We start from the raw sequence: 18,677 nt of genomic DNA on the forward strand, positions 1-18,677 counted from the left end.
TGTCATGGCACCTTTTATTATTTTCAAAACGAAGAATATCCATACACTTATACTTATCGCTCTATAAACGTTAAACTTGAGATTTCTGCTAAGGGCTCAATACATTCAATAGGGCTGTATTCAATATAGCTACAAATAAAAATATATGTATTTCCCTGAAAAAATAATAATAATAGTAGTAATAATAATAATAATTAAATAAATAAAAAATTACCTAATTATCATAATTCGATTATTAATTGGTCTAATTTTCACAAAATTTCAGCATATGGGTATTTTGAGGCAGAAAGAACAGAATTGATGTTCGTTTTGATGCCTCATGTTTCCATGGCAATCATTTTGGAGTTTAAAATATCGATGTTTGTCAAATGCCATTGAAAATGGCTCAGAATTCAACAAAGCTTTTCAAAGATGGTTTGTTGTAATGACCAAAGATGATCTTCATACTCATGAAGCCTGTTTCCATGGGAACCATTCAGTGGTAAGAAATATTGGTTTTTCTAAATTCCAACCAAATGTTTGAACACTCAAAAACCTGAATAATGAGAGCATCAAGGGTTGAAAAAAAACAAGGCAACCTCAACTAATATGCCACTTTAATAATAATAATAATAATAATAAAATAATAATAATAATATAATAATGATAATAATAACAATAACTCCTCTCATCACGTTTTACTAGAAAGCCCCGAAGCTTAAAAGCAAATTTGAATTAGAAGGTATACAATAACTTATCAATCTAGACTTATCGAAGTATTTACGGATCAGTCCAATCTTATTACGGAATAAAAAGATGCCTACCCGTCTACAAGAGACATCTAATTTACATGTTTTGTCATCCTAATTTGCGAAACGTGCATTAAAGCAAAGATCATGTCGAAAACAAATAATCTAAACTTCTGACTTTAAAATTGTAACTTTAAACGGCCGAATTGCGATCCAAAGAACCTAAACTTTAGCCTAAATTATACCCGAATATTTAAACATTACTTTTTACCTTTCATATGCAATGTACATATTTCAACAATCAGAGTAGAAATTTAAAAAGTGTACAGTAAATCAACTATTGACAAACGCATTGGTATAGTAGTAATTTTGCTTTGTTTTTTCATCGCATAAACTTCTATCGATGTGGTGTGTATGGATGGCGTGGCTCCAATTATGTCGAGGTATTGTTTGTATCATTCATTGAAACCTGACATACTGCCACTTTATAAGTCTTACCAGGGAAGTTTCACTTTCAAAAAAACAAACAAACTAATGTAAAGTTCTTTTAGGTGCAATACTGCCTGACCTTGTGCCGCATGTCTAGATGTACACGACAATGTAGCGAGTTCTCTGCAACAATTCCATTTGTGTCTTCATTTATTTAGTACACAGTGGCAACCCAACTGAAATTTTGGCCGACGCAAAATATTTGTCCTTTTGGGATTAAATTTGGTCCCGTCCGCACTTACCGGTACCAGAATTACGGCCGACGTAACTTTACCTTCGTTTGTGACCTCTGATCTGTCAAAGTTCAAAATGGGGCATTGATAATGGCACGCTGTTTCTACTGCTCATGATTTTCCTGCGTTTTTACGCAAAAGAAGGGCAAATATGACTACCACTCACCCTTTTAATCATCGGAGAGATCTTCACTATTTATTGGATGAGCATATGGTATATATAAGACCGCGGTGGAGAAATAACCAGTGCGCGGCATTTTTGACATGCCTCTCTACTCTATTACCTGCAATGTGGAATCGAATGACATGGTCTCGTTTGCGGACAAAGGTTGGTGGGAAATTCTGCGTACATGGGATGATATTAAAATGTAAAGACTGGATTGAAAACTTTCGATAGGTGTAAACTTTAGTTTCAAACGTCGTTTGTTTTGTGCGAATAGGGTGACTAGTTCAACTTCGATCCATGGCGGAGGCCTGGTCAACTTGGACCAGGGCCGACGCAACGTGTCCACACAGGCGATTTGCGTCAGACCAAATTTTGCGTCGGCCCTGCGTCGGCCCTGAACCCCCCCCCCCCTCTCACCGGGACCAAACTGTGTCGGCCCAAGGCCGACGCAGTGTGTCCACATTGGTTTTTTACGTCGGCCCCGACCAAGGTCCGGCCCTACACCGACGTACATTTGGTGTAAAATCACGGCTTCTGTAGTATATATGTATATCTTAGTGTCGTTTCCAATTTATAGGCAACAAATCTCAATACCTAAAACAAAATTTCGATAACATTATTTCATACTATAAAATACTCTCGACTTTTGAAATACTTCACGTTTGATACGTCCTTAAATCTGTACAATGAGCCTAAATCCATGGACAGAAACCGCACTGATCTTCGTTTCCTTGCAAATGTCAAGGCAGCTAATCTCAATACCGGAAACAGAATTTTAGTAACATTTTCCAATATTATAATTTTCTTTGGACTTCGGAAATACTTAAAGTTTGATAGCTCCTTGAATTAATACAATATGGCTATTGATCCATGGACAGAAAAGATGAGCTTAAACATTTAATCCTTAACCACTTGTTTTCATACCTATTCCCCATAATTCATGAATGCCTACTGTTCCAAAGCTACATGTACCCTATAAACGTAATAGCTGTTGAACAATCTTTTTGTTGATCATTCATTAAGAGATCACCTGAATTCAGAACTCCTTGATTTGTTCAATTTTCAACTTTGAATTTCAATCTTCAGAGAGTGGTCTTGCATGCTTGTCTAGGTATCTTTTCAGCAGGAGTTTAAGCAGCTGGAACAGATCAGACGGATATAACATGATATTATGAGATTGTGACAGTTATAGTTCTTATGGAGCTTTGATATACGTCGTATCAGAAAAAAGGGAAGGTACAATTGAAAGTGCCCCTGTGGATGGGCGCTTCAACTTCTCAATAAAAAGCCCATCCATTCTTTGTGATATCAATGTATCTTATAAGAGAACATTCGAATTTCACAAATGCAAGGTACGTTGGCCATGAACTTCGTAAAATTTAAATGTTGCAGCTATGTTGACATGGTGCATCTATATATAGTGCATGAAATACATTCTTTGTAAACAAGAAAGTCGCAAACGCGCACATACAACGACCGCTTCCCTTAAAGGTTCAAAAGTCCGTAAAATACAGTGGCAGTGAAAAAGCTTGTCAAACACTGTTTAAGCAATGTCTCACACTTTGTGCCACTGATTTATTATGCCGTCCTTTAAGAAGATCGTAATGCAACAGAGCGTAGTCGCCAAACTTACATTTGGAAAGTTAAGAGGAGGACATATTTCTTCGTCCTGAAAAGTTATACACTGACACAAACGAGAGGTCATTACTATTACCATAATCTTTAGTCCACTGTTATAAAATAGCAAGGAAAAAAAGTATATATATATATATATATATATATATATATATATATATATATATATATATATATATATATATAGTGCGCTCGAATGACATTGGCCAATATATCGATGTATTTGCTCGACCAGGGAGGGATGATTGAAAGTGCATGTGTGCAGGAAAAAACATCTATTTTCTCTAATACAAAGCTAGCTAAATCAGTGGTTGACAATAAAGATAAACGTAATTCACTAGATTAGGGTGGTTAGATATACAAATATTTACAAATATGATATTGAAATTTCACCCAAAACTGTCAGTTCATTATACGTTGGCGTCTATTGTGAAAACTATTGACCATTGATGTTGAAATATTACCAAAAAAAATTGGTTACCACAAATGGGAATGAAAGGGAATAAAATACACTCGAATTTAAACATGAATTGTGCTCCATATTGGTTAATTATAAAGAGAAGTATATTTTTGATAAGAGTAAGACCAAGTATGTTTAAAATATGACACATTCCAAGGAAAACGCATATGAAAGAAGCATAAACGAGGGGTTTTATAATAGTGAAAAGATGGGGGTCAAGGGGCGAAGCAGTATTAGTAAGGTCATACCCGCATTTTAAGCTTTGAACTTTGATATGGGGCCAAGGTTATGTCCAGGGAACGCCCATGAATTCCATCGGCCTCACTCTGTAATTACTGGAGGCTCCCTTACTTAGTTTTCTGACGATTTCGACATAACTAATGAATCTATCCTGGGACGTCATTGTCTCGTTACGGGTTAGTTGTGTCATACTTATGACGGACCCTGTTTGCCATATCATTCCACTAACCATTACAATTTTGAAAGTATACATTGGTTGTTACGTTACAGGACAATAATGTGTTCACCGAATTCACACATTCCTTCCCATGTGGTTTTGCAAATCTTAAATGGTAATAGAAATAAATGTCTTGAAAATTTTTAAAGAGTATCTCTGGTACGCTCTTCAACATTAAAGTTTACGCATAGACCACTCTGAATAAAATCAGATGTAGAGATGGCGACATTTCCTCTTTTACTTGCTCTTTGTCGTTCTCGTTAGCTGCTCGTCTCCTCACCACATCTGACGCACTGCCATGCAAGATCACGCTTTAGAAAACCAATTAAATTATTTCAAACAAGACTAGAGTGGCACGCGAGAATGATGTGAGATGAGTTGCGAGTTTCCATTGGTTTTGTTTTGACTTTAAACAGGCAGCCTATCTTAATTATTTAATCTGGCGTTGCTGATTTGCAAGGTAGCTTGCAGTTGCTATGAATGTAAGCAAATTCGATCAGAAGCTTCATTGTCGAGATAGTGTTAATGGTAAGTGGCGTTGAAAAGGTCTTTCCTGTATTACTGTGGGAAAAATTGCGAAACTGGAGCGAGAAAGTGACGCTTTCTCACAATTGGCGAGAACATCTTGTTATTCTCACAGCTACCGATGAGAATTTTTGAATTCTCACCAGTGAGCAGTGAGAAATGATAATAGATTCTCGCCGGTGAGAATGGAAATTCTCACCAAGCACTTTGAGCATGGTAATTTTTACAGTGAGAATCAGCCAGACTCACCATTCATTGGTGAGTATCGGCCAGACTTGTTGTTCACTGGTGTGAACCAATCTGGTTAGATCTCACCAATGAACAATGAGTCTGGTTGATTCTCACCAATGAGATTGGTTGATTCACACCAATGAATGGTGAGTGTGGTTGATTCCCACCGTAAAAATTACTATTCTCACAGTGCTAGGTGAGAATTTCCATTCTCACCGGTGAGAATCTATTATCTCACCAAGAGTGCATTTCTCACTGCTCACCGGTGAGAATTTTTGAATTCTCACAGGTAGCAGTGAGAATGACAAGAAATTCTCACAAATTCCGAGAAAGTGTCACTTTCTCGCTCCATTCTCTCAATTTTTTTCTGTGGTGTATGTCGGCCGTCCTTGCTGATACACGAGATATGAACGCGATCTTCTACAGAAGAGCGTCAAATGTAGTGAGGCAACTTCTGGCAAAAGAGAACAGCCTTAAACATGCAAAGATGTAAACATCGCCATCCCAACATCTGATTTTAATCAGATTGCGTGTAGATGTGCAAGACACAGTACCTCTTCGCTGATTTGTTCTCTTGGGTTGGTTGTCACTTTCATCATTGAAAACTACATCAAACAAATAAAAAATACAGGACAGCGTCAACATAACACTAACTTGAAAGCACTCGTCGCTTTTTTACTGTTCATAGTTCTAATTGTACTGTTTATGACAACTAATTAAGGCTCAGAACACACAAGAAATGAAAAGTTTCATTATCGGGACGAGAGCGTATTAGCGCCCTCTATGATCATTTCATAATGCTATCGTTAACAATTGACAAAAATGTTGCCACTCCGTAAAACCATGATAATGTGAGATGGAAGCAGCATTATGAGTTGCTAGCCTTATTTCTGACGGGAGAAAATGTAGAACAAAGAGAAATTATCGTAAGAGCTAAATTCGCCGCACTTATCTTTGCATTATCGCTGTTTTGCGTAAAGAAAATATTCACGATTTAAATTTCAGAAAGAAATTTCGGAATGTGGAATAGTCGAGTCCCCATTGTGTCCGCCACCACAATATAATGATTGAAGCTTTACCTCAGCAGAGGGTCGTTCCTTTTTATGCTGTTCATCGGGAAAGCAGAGACAGTACAAATAAAGGATTGGAGGCGTAACACAGATCAGCAGAAAATAAAACACGAACGTCAGTGCATTCGAATTCGATCCTTGGTCAACAATGAACTCCAGCCATATTCTCGATCTTTCAAATTTCCACTCCAGGTCGATGTCAGCCTGTTATATTTGAAGGCGATAAATTGATATCTGTGTTTAGGACGCTTCCATGTGAATATCTATCATTTGCACCGCTCAAATTAGACCTTTCCTGGCAAAAATAGGGATTTATCCTCTGAACATTCTATTTCATCAATTTTGTTACGTCGGAACTTCATTTCACATTAAGGTCTTCTTTTTGTACAGACGCAGTGTCGATGATATGGTCGTTTTCAACGTAAAAAAAAGATAGTGGTTGGTATTATTCCAGCAATGAAAACATTGTGTCAGGCGTAAATATTTCACGAAAATCATTTAAACTAATTAGAATATAATTAAAATATACCCGCTCCGCAAATTTTTAGTGCTTTGTTGGCTTTTAGTTTTGTCGCCAATGTAGAGATTCGTATTAAAATGCTTATACCCGACCGCCTGAACGTCGGACGTACATGCCATGGATTTGACTGCAACTGTTTTGCATGTTAACAAGACTTGTTTAAATATTCCTTAAGTCTGAGAGTGAGTTTGTGTAAAAATCCTTGTCAGTGTTGAGTTATTTCCGTCTGACATACTGACATACATTGTTGGTTTTAACAATTTATAATTTACCCTATACAGACTTGTAGCTGGACTTGGAGCGGTTTAGGAAGAGTTCCTATAAAATGAATCGACCGTATAAAAATGAATCTATCTTGAATTTGCCATCTTGCGAAAATGGGCCACGTTGGCAATTACCGAAATGTATTCGAGAATGTATTTTAATGTTTCTCCACTGAAATACAGAAGGATCGACGACTGGCATACGGCACGGTGATGTCTGTTCTCCAAGGCTGATGTCATTGAAAGCATAACTTCGGGACTAATTCTTCGACCTATCTCCACTTCTTAAAAAACATTTTTGATCTTCCTATAAAGAAAGTGAGTTTCTCGACGAACTCGTATTATACGTGCGGGAACTCGACAGTTGAAATACTCGTGCTTGTAACTTACAGCTCTAGCAGTATGATGCATGTACCAGCTGCGGCCTCTCAGAGCGCCCTCAATCTGTTTTATCATAGTTGGTAACCCTCAATGCGACCTTGTTTACACTTCTGAGGGTCACAGAAATGGCAGAGAGGCAAACTTTTGACTTCGTAATCATCGGAGCTGGCAGTGCTGGCTGCGTCGTCGCAAACCGCTTGACAGAAGATGAAGGTATCAGTGTACTGTTACTGGAAGCTGGTCCAGAAGACTCCAGACCTGAAATCCACATTCCAAGCGAGATGGGCGCCATCGTTGGCACAGACCTAGATTGGCAGTATAAGGTAACATCAAGCTGCTGTCTACGTACACTCACCTGAAGACATATAGAAATAGGTTGGAGACTACATTCTTCAAAAACCTGGTCACAGTAATTTAATGGTGAGCCAGGTTATTCTTGGGCAGCCGTCTGTAATTTCAGTGTAACTCTACAGAAACAAACCCCGATGATTGCCAAATTATTTTAATCAGGTCACAACTGTGCTGAAGGGCAAAGGTGTGGATATTTAAATGTTTCACAGTCATACCATCGATACAACGCACAACTTTTGACAGGCTGTCTGTTAGACTGACAAATCTGTTTACACTTCCTTGAACTTTTTGGACTGACACAGGTGTCCTTTTTAATAATGGAGAGCCTGGTAAGGTCATCTTTTATTTTCATTTATGTAGCACACTTTTATGGTGACACCCGCCTCGAAAATGAAAGACTTCAACTTTTGCTAAACTTTTCCTCAGGCAGACTGGGCAGACTTACAACTGTCCCTTTCAAAATCGTCAATAAAAATGGGGAGTCACGGATCCAAATTTGGTATTAGAGAAGCAAAATATCCAATATTGATCAATACTCAAAATTCAAAATATCTGCCATCCCTATGTTATTTCTATGGGGAAAAATAAAATCCTAATTTTCACAAAATTCAGCATGTGAAAACTTTACTTACTCATTGAGTTTCAAAATGAGCCCAACAAATGGTTGACCAAAACAGAGCTGTAAAAGTTTAAATAGTCCGAATATCTGTTTCTAGGAGGCATTGTAGCTTAATAAGCGACCAAGTTTATAATTGGATGAGTAATTTTCATCGGAATTAATTGCACGAAAGAAAGCACATAGGAAATGACAAAAGAACGAGAATGAAAACGGGGGGGGGGGGAGGGTAACAAAAACATTAATTTATTTATGAATTATTTCAATTTATCTTGGCATTGTTTACATTAGGAACATACAATAGTTCAAATACCAAGCAGAGAATTCTACATTTTAGAGCAAAGCTCTCTTCTGAAGATGGAATTTTTTTCAAATTCCCCCCTTACAATAATGCAATAGAAGTCCAATTTTATTTAAACTGGATCATATATAAAAGAATACGACAAGAAATTGGACCAACGGAGCACAGTGTACATATCACATATGAGACCAATTCGTTTGCTTATTGTTGTACACAGACAATCATTTTGGTTATTCCAAAATAGACTTTCATGGAGAGGTTCACCCAAAGTTACGCTTGACGGTAAAATAAACGAAATAGAAGTTCCGTCGATATCAACGGACATACAACGATCCATCACCTTCGTTTATACCATTCAATTTCCACTGTAATCTTTTCATTGCATTGAATTAAAGCTGCCTATTTCTTGTGGTCTCTTCCAGACAGTTTCACAGAAACACGCATGTTTGGCCATGAAAGAAAACCGCGCCAAGTGGATCAAGGGAAGGGTCAGTGTGGACAGATGCACTTGCTGAAAATCTTCCATAGAAGTGGCATAGATACAAATTTGTATGATATGATAATTTTCATTTTTACAAGCAAGGGACCAATGCTCGGTACCTTAAATACAAGTTTGCAACCTTAAAGAGTCATAAAAATCTCAGGCGCTCGAACATATTTTCAAAAAAGGGCTTATTTAATTTCTACAGGTAAACACATAACATTGCAGAATAAAATGTAAAGATTCAAATTATGAATGCCTATGAAGACGAAAATGTATGAGTTTAACTAGATTCAGGAACACAAAGAACGTTTATCGCAAAATTGAGTATACTTATATTGAAAGTATCATGAGATCACTATCTCAAACTCTTGTTGTGGTGAGAAGTCAACATTTTACCCACAATGCATTTCAATATAATGCAGTTTGCCCCCCCCCCAACCAGCACAAGGCAATTGCATCGAGCAAGCAAAATAGAAAAATAAAAAAATGATAATAATGATGATTAAACGTCGACTCATCAGAGAAATTGTGTTTACGAAATTTATTTTATTTCTGCTAATAATAACGAACTTCAGGACAAGTTGTCATGGTAATTAATGGAAATTGTCCAGTGACATGCAATACACTGAAATCGTGACGTAATGTGGAAATAACGATCAAAGTGCCAGCAACGTATTAATGTCTGCACATTTCACAGTTCTTCTCACCATATAGACAAATATTATTAAACTAATGTAGGTTCTTGGAGGATCCAGCAGTATCAATGGTATGCTGTATGTCAGAGGATGCAAAGAAGACTACGATTCCTGGGCGAGACTTGGAGCTGAAGGATGGAGTTACGATGAAGTACTGCCATATTTTCTGAAATCTGAAAACAATACCAAGTAAGCAAAACTAATAAAGCCAATATTTTTATTGCATTAGAGGAGTGATCGGCCTAATGAAGCCTACGTAATCGATTTGAAGTCAGAGTCATGCAAATGATCATTTCTATGTAAGTCAATTAATCTGTTAGTCAACATCGAAACGTAGAAGGGCTTGTCTGTTTAATAACATGGACATATAAACTGAAAATGATCGTAATCCATAATGATAATTGGTTAAACGGCCAATCAAATTTGAAAGTATACCAGTGAGGTCGAAAAAAGTGGATTTATTAAAACTGAATCCACAACACGGGCAGAAAATCTGTCCCGAAATTTTTGATGTTATTGTTCTCATTAGGCCAGAGGGGAAAAAATCTTGTTCATCGGACTTTTTGGACCAAGATTAAGGAGCTGCAAGCGATTTTTTTTGTAGGCCAAATGTAACCGCGGTCCCTCGGACTTTTTCACGGGAATGCAGACAAGGCAAATAATCTTTTCGCCTTTTAGGCTGTTCAGAAATATCTCAGACAAGATACACTGATACAGATTATTGAATTCAACACTATATTTTTCAACAATGACATAGGGAATTACATATACAGTCAGTGTTTGCATAAATATTCTGAGTATTTCAACATGCTCTCAGAATAGCACTGATATGCACAGCAAATCACTGGAATTAACAATTCAGTATTGTCCTTCAATATCCTCCTGCTAGAACCTAGCATCTGAGTTTTTTCAATTTATTTTGGCCCCCAAGTCTTTGCCTTTTACCGCTGTCCCGACATTTTGTACAAATGTTATATAGTCCTCGTTCAGAAGGTTCTCTTGCCCTCCACAATACAAACAGCAAGCTTCAAATGATAAGTATGAATTTGCCGAAGTAATAAAAAACCAAATCGGCCAAAGAAGAAGCGGCGATTCCGATGAACAATTTACTTGTTCTTTCTGGCCTTACTTTGATATTTTCAATCTAGTCTGAATAGGTTTTGATAGTAAATATTGCCATTCAAGGTGTATAAACGTATGCCACATTAGACTATCGGTCACGTGAATTACAATAGATCAATGACTTAGATGAATTTGAAAATGCGAATGAACCAGCATTGATAATCACAAGACTTAGCAACAAATTCGTTGTAACTGTTTTTTCGCATTCAGTGAGGAATATTTGAAAACGGAACATCACAATTCAGGAGGACCTCTAACAGTGTCTGACGTCACACGTACATGCAGATACAGCCAAGTACTCATTGATGGAGGTCAGTATATTTTTGAGTCGAGCGCCACCTTGCGGGTGTACGACTTTCTGTTTCGAGACGAAATTTTCAGACTCTTCAAGGTTTATGTCGCCTTCTGCCATTTGCTGTGTCCGAGAATACGTCGACTGTCATTGTCTCAAGAGCCAATCATTTACCTCTGGAAAAAATTTCAATTCGTCCTATTGAGCCACTGAAACTTTTGTATCAGGCTGCCCACAACCTACCAGCCACACTTGCCATGTTGACAAACGCACGATTTTGTCAGAGAGTAATGACCAGTAAGTTATTGTTACACTGTTTCTATTTTTTTACCAACTGCAGCAGAAGAACTTGGACTAAGGATGAATGACGTCAACAATGGCGTTGATCCGGTGAGAAAAGAAAATATTAGATGTTCAATTAGGAAATGCAATAATTCTTAAAGTTACATTTTTCTCAAGAGGCGTGTCAATCAATAAAAGTGTGAAATTAAAGTAGGTCGGTAGTATATTTTTACCTGTCAATGTTTATAGTTAGGTTCGAAGGGAAATCAAATGTATATTGAAAAAAACGATAAGCCTTATACTGGCAACAAGAAGTAACTTTTGAAATGTCCCTGACTTTTTCGTGAATTTAGGGCTTCATAAACACTAAATTGAGTCAGGGCACATTTTCAATGACTTCTTGACTGACTTGACTGTAAATCAATGGAAAAACTTCATTTTGGTCGAGGCAAAGTGACAAACTGAGATTAGTACTAGTATTTCTGCAATGAAGAAACTACAGACAAGCTGACACATTTCCATTCAAATATGAATATTGTGCATATGTTTTGAACAATATTGCATTAGATACAGTCATGCACTGATTCTTACACATAACATTTCAACAGCATCATAAATTTTTCATACAATTTTAAAGAAGGTAAGCAAATGTGGTAATATTAGAAAAAGTTCTAAAATTCCTGAGAAATTGTGCCAATTAGTTCCAATCATGTTAAACTTTTCACATTTAGGTTGGTTTTGACTACATGCAAGCCACTATCGATGATGGTAAACGATGCAGTACAGCCACTGCTTTTCTCAACCCAGCGAAAATGAGGACAAATTTGACGATTTGGACAGAGACTCTAGCAACGAAGGTAAAAGCTCTCTCAGATATTTTAGTTGCTGCTACTCAACCAAACTCTACCTGTCGAAAAAAAAATGTTGTCTCTACACCCACCTTCTACAATATTACAGTAGAATACTTATTCACCTAGTATACTGTATATGTTTGTTTTTATCGGAATTCCGTATAGTTTTATAAGGTAGTGTGGGCCTCAAAAGTGAAAAATTTAAACTTTTATCCTACTTTCCAAAGAGAAACTTCAAACCGTTCTCTTAACAAATCAAGAATACAAATAAGCGGTCACCGAGCAAAGTTTTGAACGTTAGAAGTAAATTACTTAATATTTACCGATATCAAAATTTCAAAATGGCTGCTTGCTATCTCTGTGTCAACTCTATTCGGAAAATCAAATTGTTGATTTTCTTATAACTTTGACGGTGGAACTTTTTATACCCCGAGAGGTATCCTCTGCTCAGTTGATTAGGAAAGAACTGTTTAAAAGTTTGAGAGTCCGAATATCTGTCCCCGAGGCGCTTTCTACCCTACATGTACGTGTAACTTGGAAATACTTGCTGTGCTCACAGATTGTATTCCAAGGAAAGAGAGCAACCGCCGTAGAAATCTTGAAAAATGAAGAAACTGGTGTTGTGTGTGTAAATAAGGAAGTCATCTTATCGGCTGGGTCCGTGGCTTCTCCTCAGGTATTGTGACGCTTTTTTCGTGTCTTTGGATAATTTGCTGGATTTGTGAAAAACATCGAATCTTACACGTACAGGTCGAAAGCAAAGTATCACTAGTAAAATCAAACGCTGGGAAATATTTTTGTTAAAAAAACTGTATTGAGAAATGTCCGAGATTGTAATATTTCTGTAAATACTACGATTGGAACTAATTCGGGATAATTGGATTGTGAAGTTATGGATGTTTTATAAATGTAAACTCATTTGCATCTACATTAAGCATTTATGAGTAATTTGTAATATTGCAACATCATTTAGCTGTAGGGCACCTAACGCTTTTGAGAAATTTGAAAAATGTAAAGATCCAATTATCCCAAAATAGTTCCAATCGTGTTAAATGCCCATTGTTTATTACCGGAAAAATCGATGTTGCAAATGCAAATGTGGAATGTACATTTCAGTATTAAATTGATTACACCGCCAACGGCCTTCTGTTATTTTTTTATAATTGATGCACTGATGATATTAAGCTGTTAATCCATTTTCACGATAGCTTTTGATGTTGTCTGGTATCGGACCAAGGGCTCATCTGGACGAATTAGGAATACCTGTGTTGTGTGACCTACCCGTTGGTGAAAATATGCAGATAAACAAGCCGAGCATTGAATTTACGTAACAATGGATAAATTAAACATAAATCTTCCATCATATACTGAAAAGCACATACTTTTTGATGAGCGAAAATAATTTACATTGTGAAGTATATTTTCTTCTTCTTTCGTATCGAAGAGAAGTTGCGTCACGTATTGCAGCTGGTGTAAAGCAGCATTAAAAATTATTTTTTTTTGAATAATACTTTTAGGACCATCTCATGACGTTTATTAGGCACAGTGCTCGTGGAGGCGGCAATGCTACAGTGAGTAATGTTTTACAATCTGTTATTTGCCTTTTTTAATAAGAAAGAAATGCAAATTATTTTGCTCTTTCATCGGATGCATCTTGTTTATTTATCCAGTGATGACCAAGGGCATGGTCATGCTCTAGAGCTGTGTACATTTTAGAACATCTCTATACTATCTCACATGTGTCAGTTTACCTAAGGTTTTATACGACTCCAAACAAAAAGATTTACATTTTTACTCAATTTTCCCCCCACAAAAACTTTGTACCGTTTTCTTTCATGGTCAAGAACAAGAATGCTTGAAATTCAAAATCTCCAATTTACCCTGTAATCACTTAAATGGGAAAACTTTTCCGACTTTTCCCCCTCAAAATCTGTCTTCCGGCGCATTGTACCTAAATGCATGCTACGACTGCTAATCACATCATGGGCTTTGAAGCAAACCGTTTCAGAGCTGTTGGATGCGCTAGGCAAAATATTAACAACTTTTTGGCTCTAAGACATGAATACAACGATTATAGGGTTAACGATCTCAATCAATTAGTATTATGTTGTCTCAAAAATAACAACATGTATATCATATGTAGGCCTATATCATATTCTGCAGGATCGCCTCTCTCCAAGCGTTCTCGAAGCTGGGGGCTTTATCAAAACCAAGGTAACCAACTTAAAAACCAGCATCTGATAAATAGTGTCAGATACCTAATCTGTCGTTTGTTTGTTTATTTCTTGCCTGGTTTACGTTTTGTTCTGATCTTGTATACTTTTAATTGTGATGATGACTTTCGGATTATGGTATACTCAATGGTTCAGCAAATTCATCTACCGTGTTATGGATGCATTAAAGACAGGACAATTCGAAGTTTGGGCTTACCTATCGTTATTTGTCATCACAATAATATTAAACAGATCCACAAATTCGACAAAACTTACAAATAAATGTCAGAAAGTGGAACATATATAACAGAAAATACAAAAATAAAATTCGTGCATGATTATGACGTATATAGAACACTCAATAATAATTTGCCACTTGTTAAGGACAATGGATCACACTTAGTAATACATAAAAACATCGACACAGTCTGTCAAATTTGCTCCTTCTAAATTTTTTTCTGACTCTCATAAAAACAGGACGGAATTCCTTGGCCGGACATACAAATTGCCTATTTGCCTATGTACTATTATTTTGGGCCAAAGGAGAAGGAATTCTTTGACTTTCGTGACGAGTAAGTACATCGTATCATTCAAATAAATACTTATGGATGGGGCATTTCTTCAGGCAATTAATTCAAGTCCTAGGATGAATTGTACTTAGGTAACGGTCAAAACAATCACATTTGGTCAGTGTGGGGAAGGAGAGAATCGAAGGTGATGATGTCATTCGAAAGCACTTGGGAACAACAATATTTTGGAACGACAATAACAATGTAATAATCGGTAGATATCAGCATAGTACTCTATTGAGAAAAGAAAGCTGCAAGTGTAGAAAAACGGAAACGGATAACAATATATAAAATCATAATATTTTCAAGAGTTTGTTCACGTTGCATTCAGGATGCTATGAGCTTTAATTATTTTCATACAATACGAGTTGATAAAGACTCAAAGCCGTCAGCTATTTGATAATTTCCGTACAGTTTCGACGAAACGTTTGGGTATGGAGCAAGCGACGAGGAAATAACAGCCAAAGAAGGACTATGCATATTCTCATCGCTATTACATCCAAAAAGCATCGGCAATTTGAAACTGAAGAGTAAAAATCCACTTGACAGGCCACTGATAGATCCGCACTATCTGGAAGACCCGGATGACGTCCAAACTATGATAAGGGTAAGTAACAGCTGCCATAAGGAATAAACGAGTGTAAAAACAATTGTTCATTGTGGAAATAACAATGTTTTCAACTTTGCCTTGCAGGCTCAGCGTTTTATTCAGAAGCTAACGGATACAAGGCCCTTCAAGGACTACGGGTAACACTAAGAGAGAGAGAGAGAGAGAGAGAGAGAGAGAGAGAGAGAGAGAGAGAGAGAGAGAGAGAAAGAATATGACATTAAACTGGTCCAAAAATCATTGTCATTCAAGGTAATACATAACCAGGTCCATAGGACATTTATGATTTACAAAGTTAAATAGGACCATCCTGGACCACTGACATGTACTTAAAGGTGGTACCAGGTGTCCGGAATGGGTAAGCGTACTCTGCCAGCATGCTGCACCAGTCAGGATTGGTCCCAAAATTGTCTTAATTGTATCACAGTCCCTCTATCCACAGGGACTGTGATTGTATGAAATAATACAGAAATGACGGAGAGATGGTATTTAGTTTATTCAATTAGAGGGACTGTAATTGTATGAAATAATACAGAAATGAGGAGAGATGGTATTTAGTTTTTATTCAATTAGTATATTCTAATTAATAACACAAAATATCAAACTTTTGAAGTAACATTATCGCAATTAAACTGGTAGTAGTATTTTTTTCTTTCCTGTGTTTTAAAACAGAATTACGCCATCTTACTTCAAGTTCGACAACTGCCCTTATGCCTTCGATAGCGACGAGTATTGGGAACATGTTATTCGCCACCTAACATCAACGGTTTGGCACGTGTGCGGCACGTGCAAAATGGGAGCCAAAGATGATCCGACAGCCGTTGTGGATCCATCTCTCAAGTAGGAATTTAGTTGATTATCACGTGTACTTTTTGCGTTTCATGAGTGTCGAGATTTTTGTTTTGTTTTGTTTTTGTTGTTTTTCCCAGTGAAATGTTTCAATCGTAGTATTGGAATTTCATTGGTAATAGTTCCTACATTGTCATTTGAATTTCAGAGTGCGAGGTGTAAGGAATGTCCGTGTTATCGACGCCAGTGTCATGCCTCACATAACTTCTGGTAACATCAACGCACCTGTCATTATGATAGGAGAGAAAGGAGCTGACTTAATTAAGCATGATTTGCAATAAAATGTGCCTGGGAGGCAGATATTCAGAATCTCAATTTTTTTTTACATTTTTTGGTATACCTCTTGTTGGTTGGGTCATTTGATGCTCATGGGGTAAATGGCTCCACTACCTTGGTGTTGTCAAAATAAAAAAGTTAATTCTCCTCATAGTAAGAGTTAACACAGGAATGGCGGCCATCTTGAAATTCAAATATCGATGATTATAAGGTAATTTATTTTCATAGTACAAAATTTGCACGTTGAACATCAATTTTTATTATTGATTTTGAAAGAGAATGGTTGAACGTTTCCAAAGGGCAAGTTTGAGCAAAATTTTTAGACTTTAAATTTTGAGCTGCAGCTCATGTTTGTGAAGGTTTTTAAAAGTTGTGTATGAGGAATTCAATGTAATATTCTTATAGAATGGCTCTGAGTATGGCAACAGCAAGACCTTGCGTAAGGCCAATAAAGTTAAAAAACAGTGAAGCCATGATTTCTTTGACGCATTAAGATTAATATGTGTGCTATCTAAATGACATGACTAGAAACATATTTCTAATATGACTCACACAACAAATTAAAAGCTGTATGCATATATAGTTTTATACAGTTGTAATTATTAACGCAAAGTCTTGTGTAGTGTCTAGTTGTTTCTGTCTGAGACTGCATTTGAATATTCATTTGAATTAAAAAGCTGTATGCATATACAGTTGTAATTATTAACGCAAAGTCTTGTGTAGTGTCTAGTTGTTTCTGTCTGAGACTGCATTTGAATATTCATGCTTCACTCCTATGAGACCAACAATCATCGTGAGTATTCAGATTTTGGAATATCATATCAAATATATGACTTTGCAAAAGGCCACACGTAAGATTTTGCATTTCTGTTATATCACAACTGCTTTAACTTTGCTGTGAAATGTAATTGAGACTTTTTTGGTGCAAGTAAAGATTTCAAAAGGAAAAAATAATATAAACAACCTATTTTCTCGATATGTAAAATTCACCAACTTCTTTAATGAACTTTACGAAACATTTAATGAAAGGTACAAAACTCGATGGGAAGAGTGTCACAAGGCGACAAAGCAAGGAATAAAATGGAATAAAAGTATTTACCATTTTGTTGTACAATCTTGATATTTTTGGGGTTAATTTTTTTGCTATAATTTGTTTGGTTTGGTTATATTTCGTTTTTCGTTATATTTTCGTTTCTTTTCGTTGTATTGTTTTGGTTTTCCGTTTGGATTTACCTGAAATCTGGAGCCTTATAATTATCATGAGAGAAAATTGAAGGAATACAATTCAGGAGATGGGTGAATAAGATTGATTTTACGGACCTTTAACGAACACGTCATCATTTTATAATTCTTCCAAACACATCTTGGTAGTCAATGAACCCTTTACCCGTAAAGAAATCATGGATAGTTTAATCGAAACACAACAAAGTGGTGGTGACCCTATGACCCAATTTTCTTTCGAACTTTTCTTTTGAAAACAATAGAGTTGTACCGAAATTTGATCGTGGAACCTCAACATGGCGGTGAAGGGGCCGACAAAGATTTCCTGGTACGAATTATGAACCATGTTGTTTTGTGGAACCAATTTAATCTCATCAAGTCGTACATCGAGATACGGTTACTTTGTTTCAAAGACAAATAAAACACAGCGAAATGCTGTATTTAGAAAATATTGTGACAGTATGTCTCTGGTCAAAAGAACCAAACACGTGTTTTTGACTGATCACTGAAGTGTATACCAAACTCCAAACCAAGAGTTATATCGGTCTTGAAGTCATCTTTCAATCTGAAGGCTTTGCAATCCATATAGACCAAATCTCTGTTGCTGTTTTTCTCTTCAGTTTTTTATCTTTTTTGTTTTGTTTTACTTCTTTTTGTATTCGCAAAACCTTTGGATTGCATGATTTATGAAAGCTCTTGATAGCAGTTAAAACAAGTGCTTCATTACTTTTACCACACACATGCATTTCTCTTTCATGTCAATGTAGTATATGCACATTGAATCCTTTCA

The 18,677-nt window shown here is 36.5% G+C and overlaps 1 protein-coding gene across 2 annotated transcripts; it reads left to right on the plus strand.

Annotated features, from left to right (window-relative positions):
* The first annotated feature begins 7,259 nt into the window (after positions 1–7,259).
* LOC139117323 (glucose dehydrogenase [FAD, quinone]-like) lies at positions 7,260–17,780 on the plus strand. 2 transcript variants are annotated; one of them, XM_070680336.1, is made up of 14 exons: positions 7,260–7,481; positions 8,849–8,914; positions 9,649–9,794; positions 10,938–11,038; positions 11,360–11,409; positions 12,033–12,158; positions 12,712–12,828; positions 13,670–13,723; positions 14,316–14,366; positions 14,843–14,937; positions 15,349–15,541; positions 15,629–15,681; positions 16,214–16,381; positions 16,539–17,780. In XM_070680336.1, exons 1-14 carry the CDS (start codon positions 7,284–7,286, stop codon positions 16,669–16,671), a joined length of 1,551 nt encoding a protein of 516 aa, XP_070536437.1. In that variant the 5' UTR covers positions 7,260–7,283; the 3' UTR covers positions 16,672–17,780. The 2 variants fall into 2 exon arrangements, 1 of the variants encoding a protein (XP_070536437.1); XR_011548495.1 differs by lacking the exon at positions 15,629–15,681 and having other exon boundaries at positions 16,539–16,658.
* The last annotated feature ends 897 nt before the right edge of the window (positions 17,781–18,677 follow it).

The sequence above is a fragment of the Ptychodera flava genome, chromosome 18 (genome assembly GCF_041260155.1).
Source record: "Ptychodera flava strain L36383 chromosome 18, AS_Pfla_20210202, whole genome shotgun sequence".
Classification (NCBI taxonomy): Eukaryota; Metazoa; Hemichordata; class Enteropneusta; family Ptychoderidae; genus Ptychodera; species Ptychodera flava.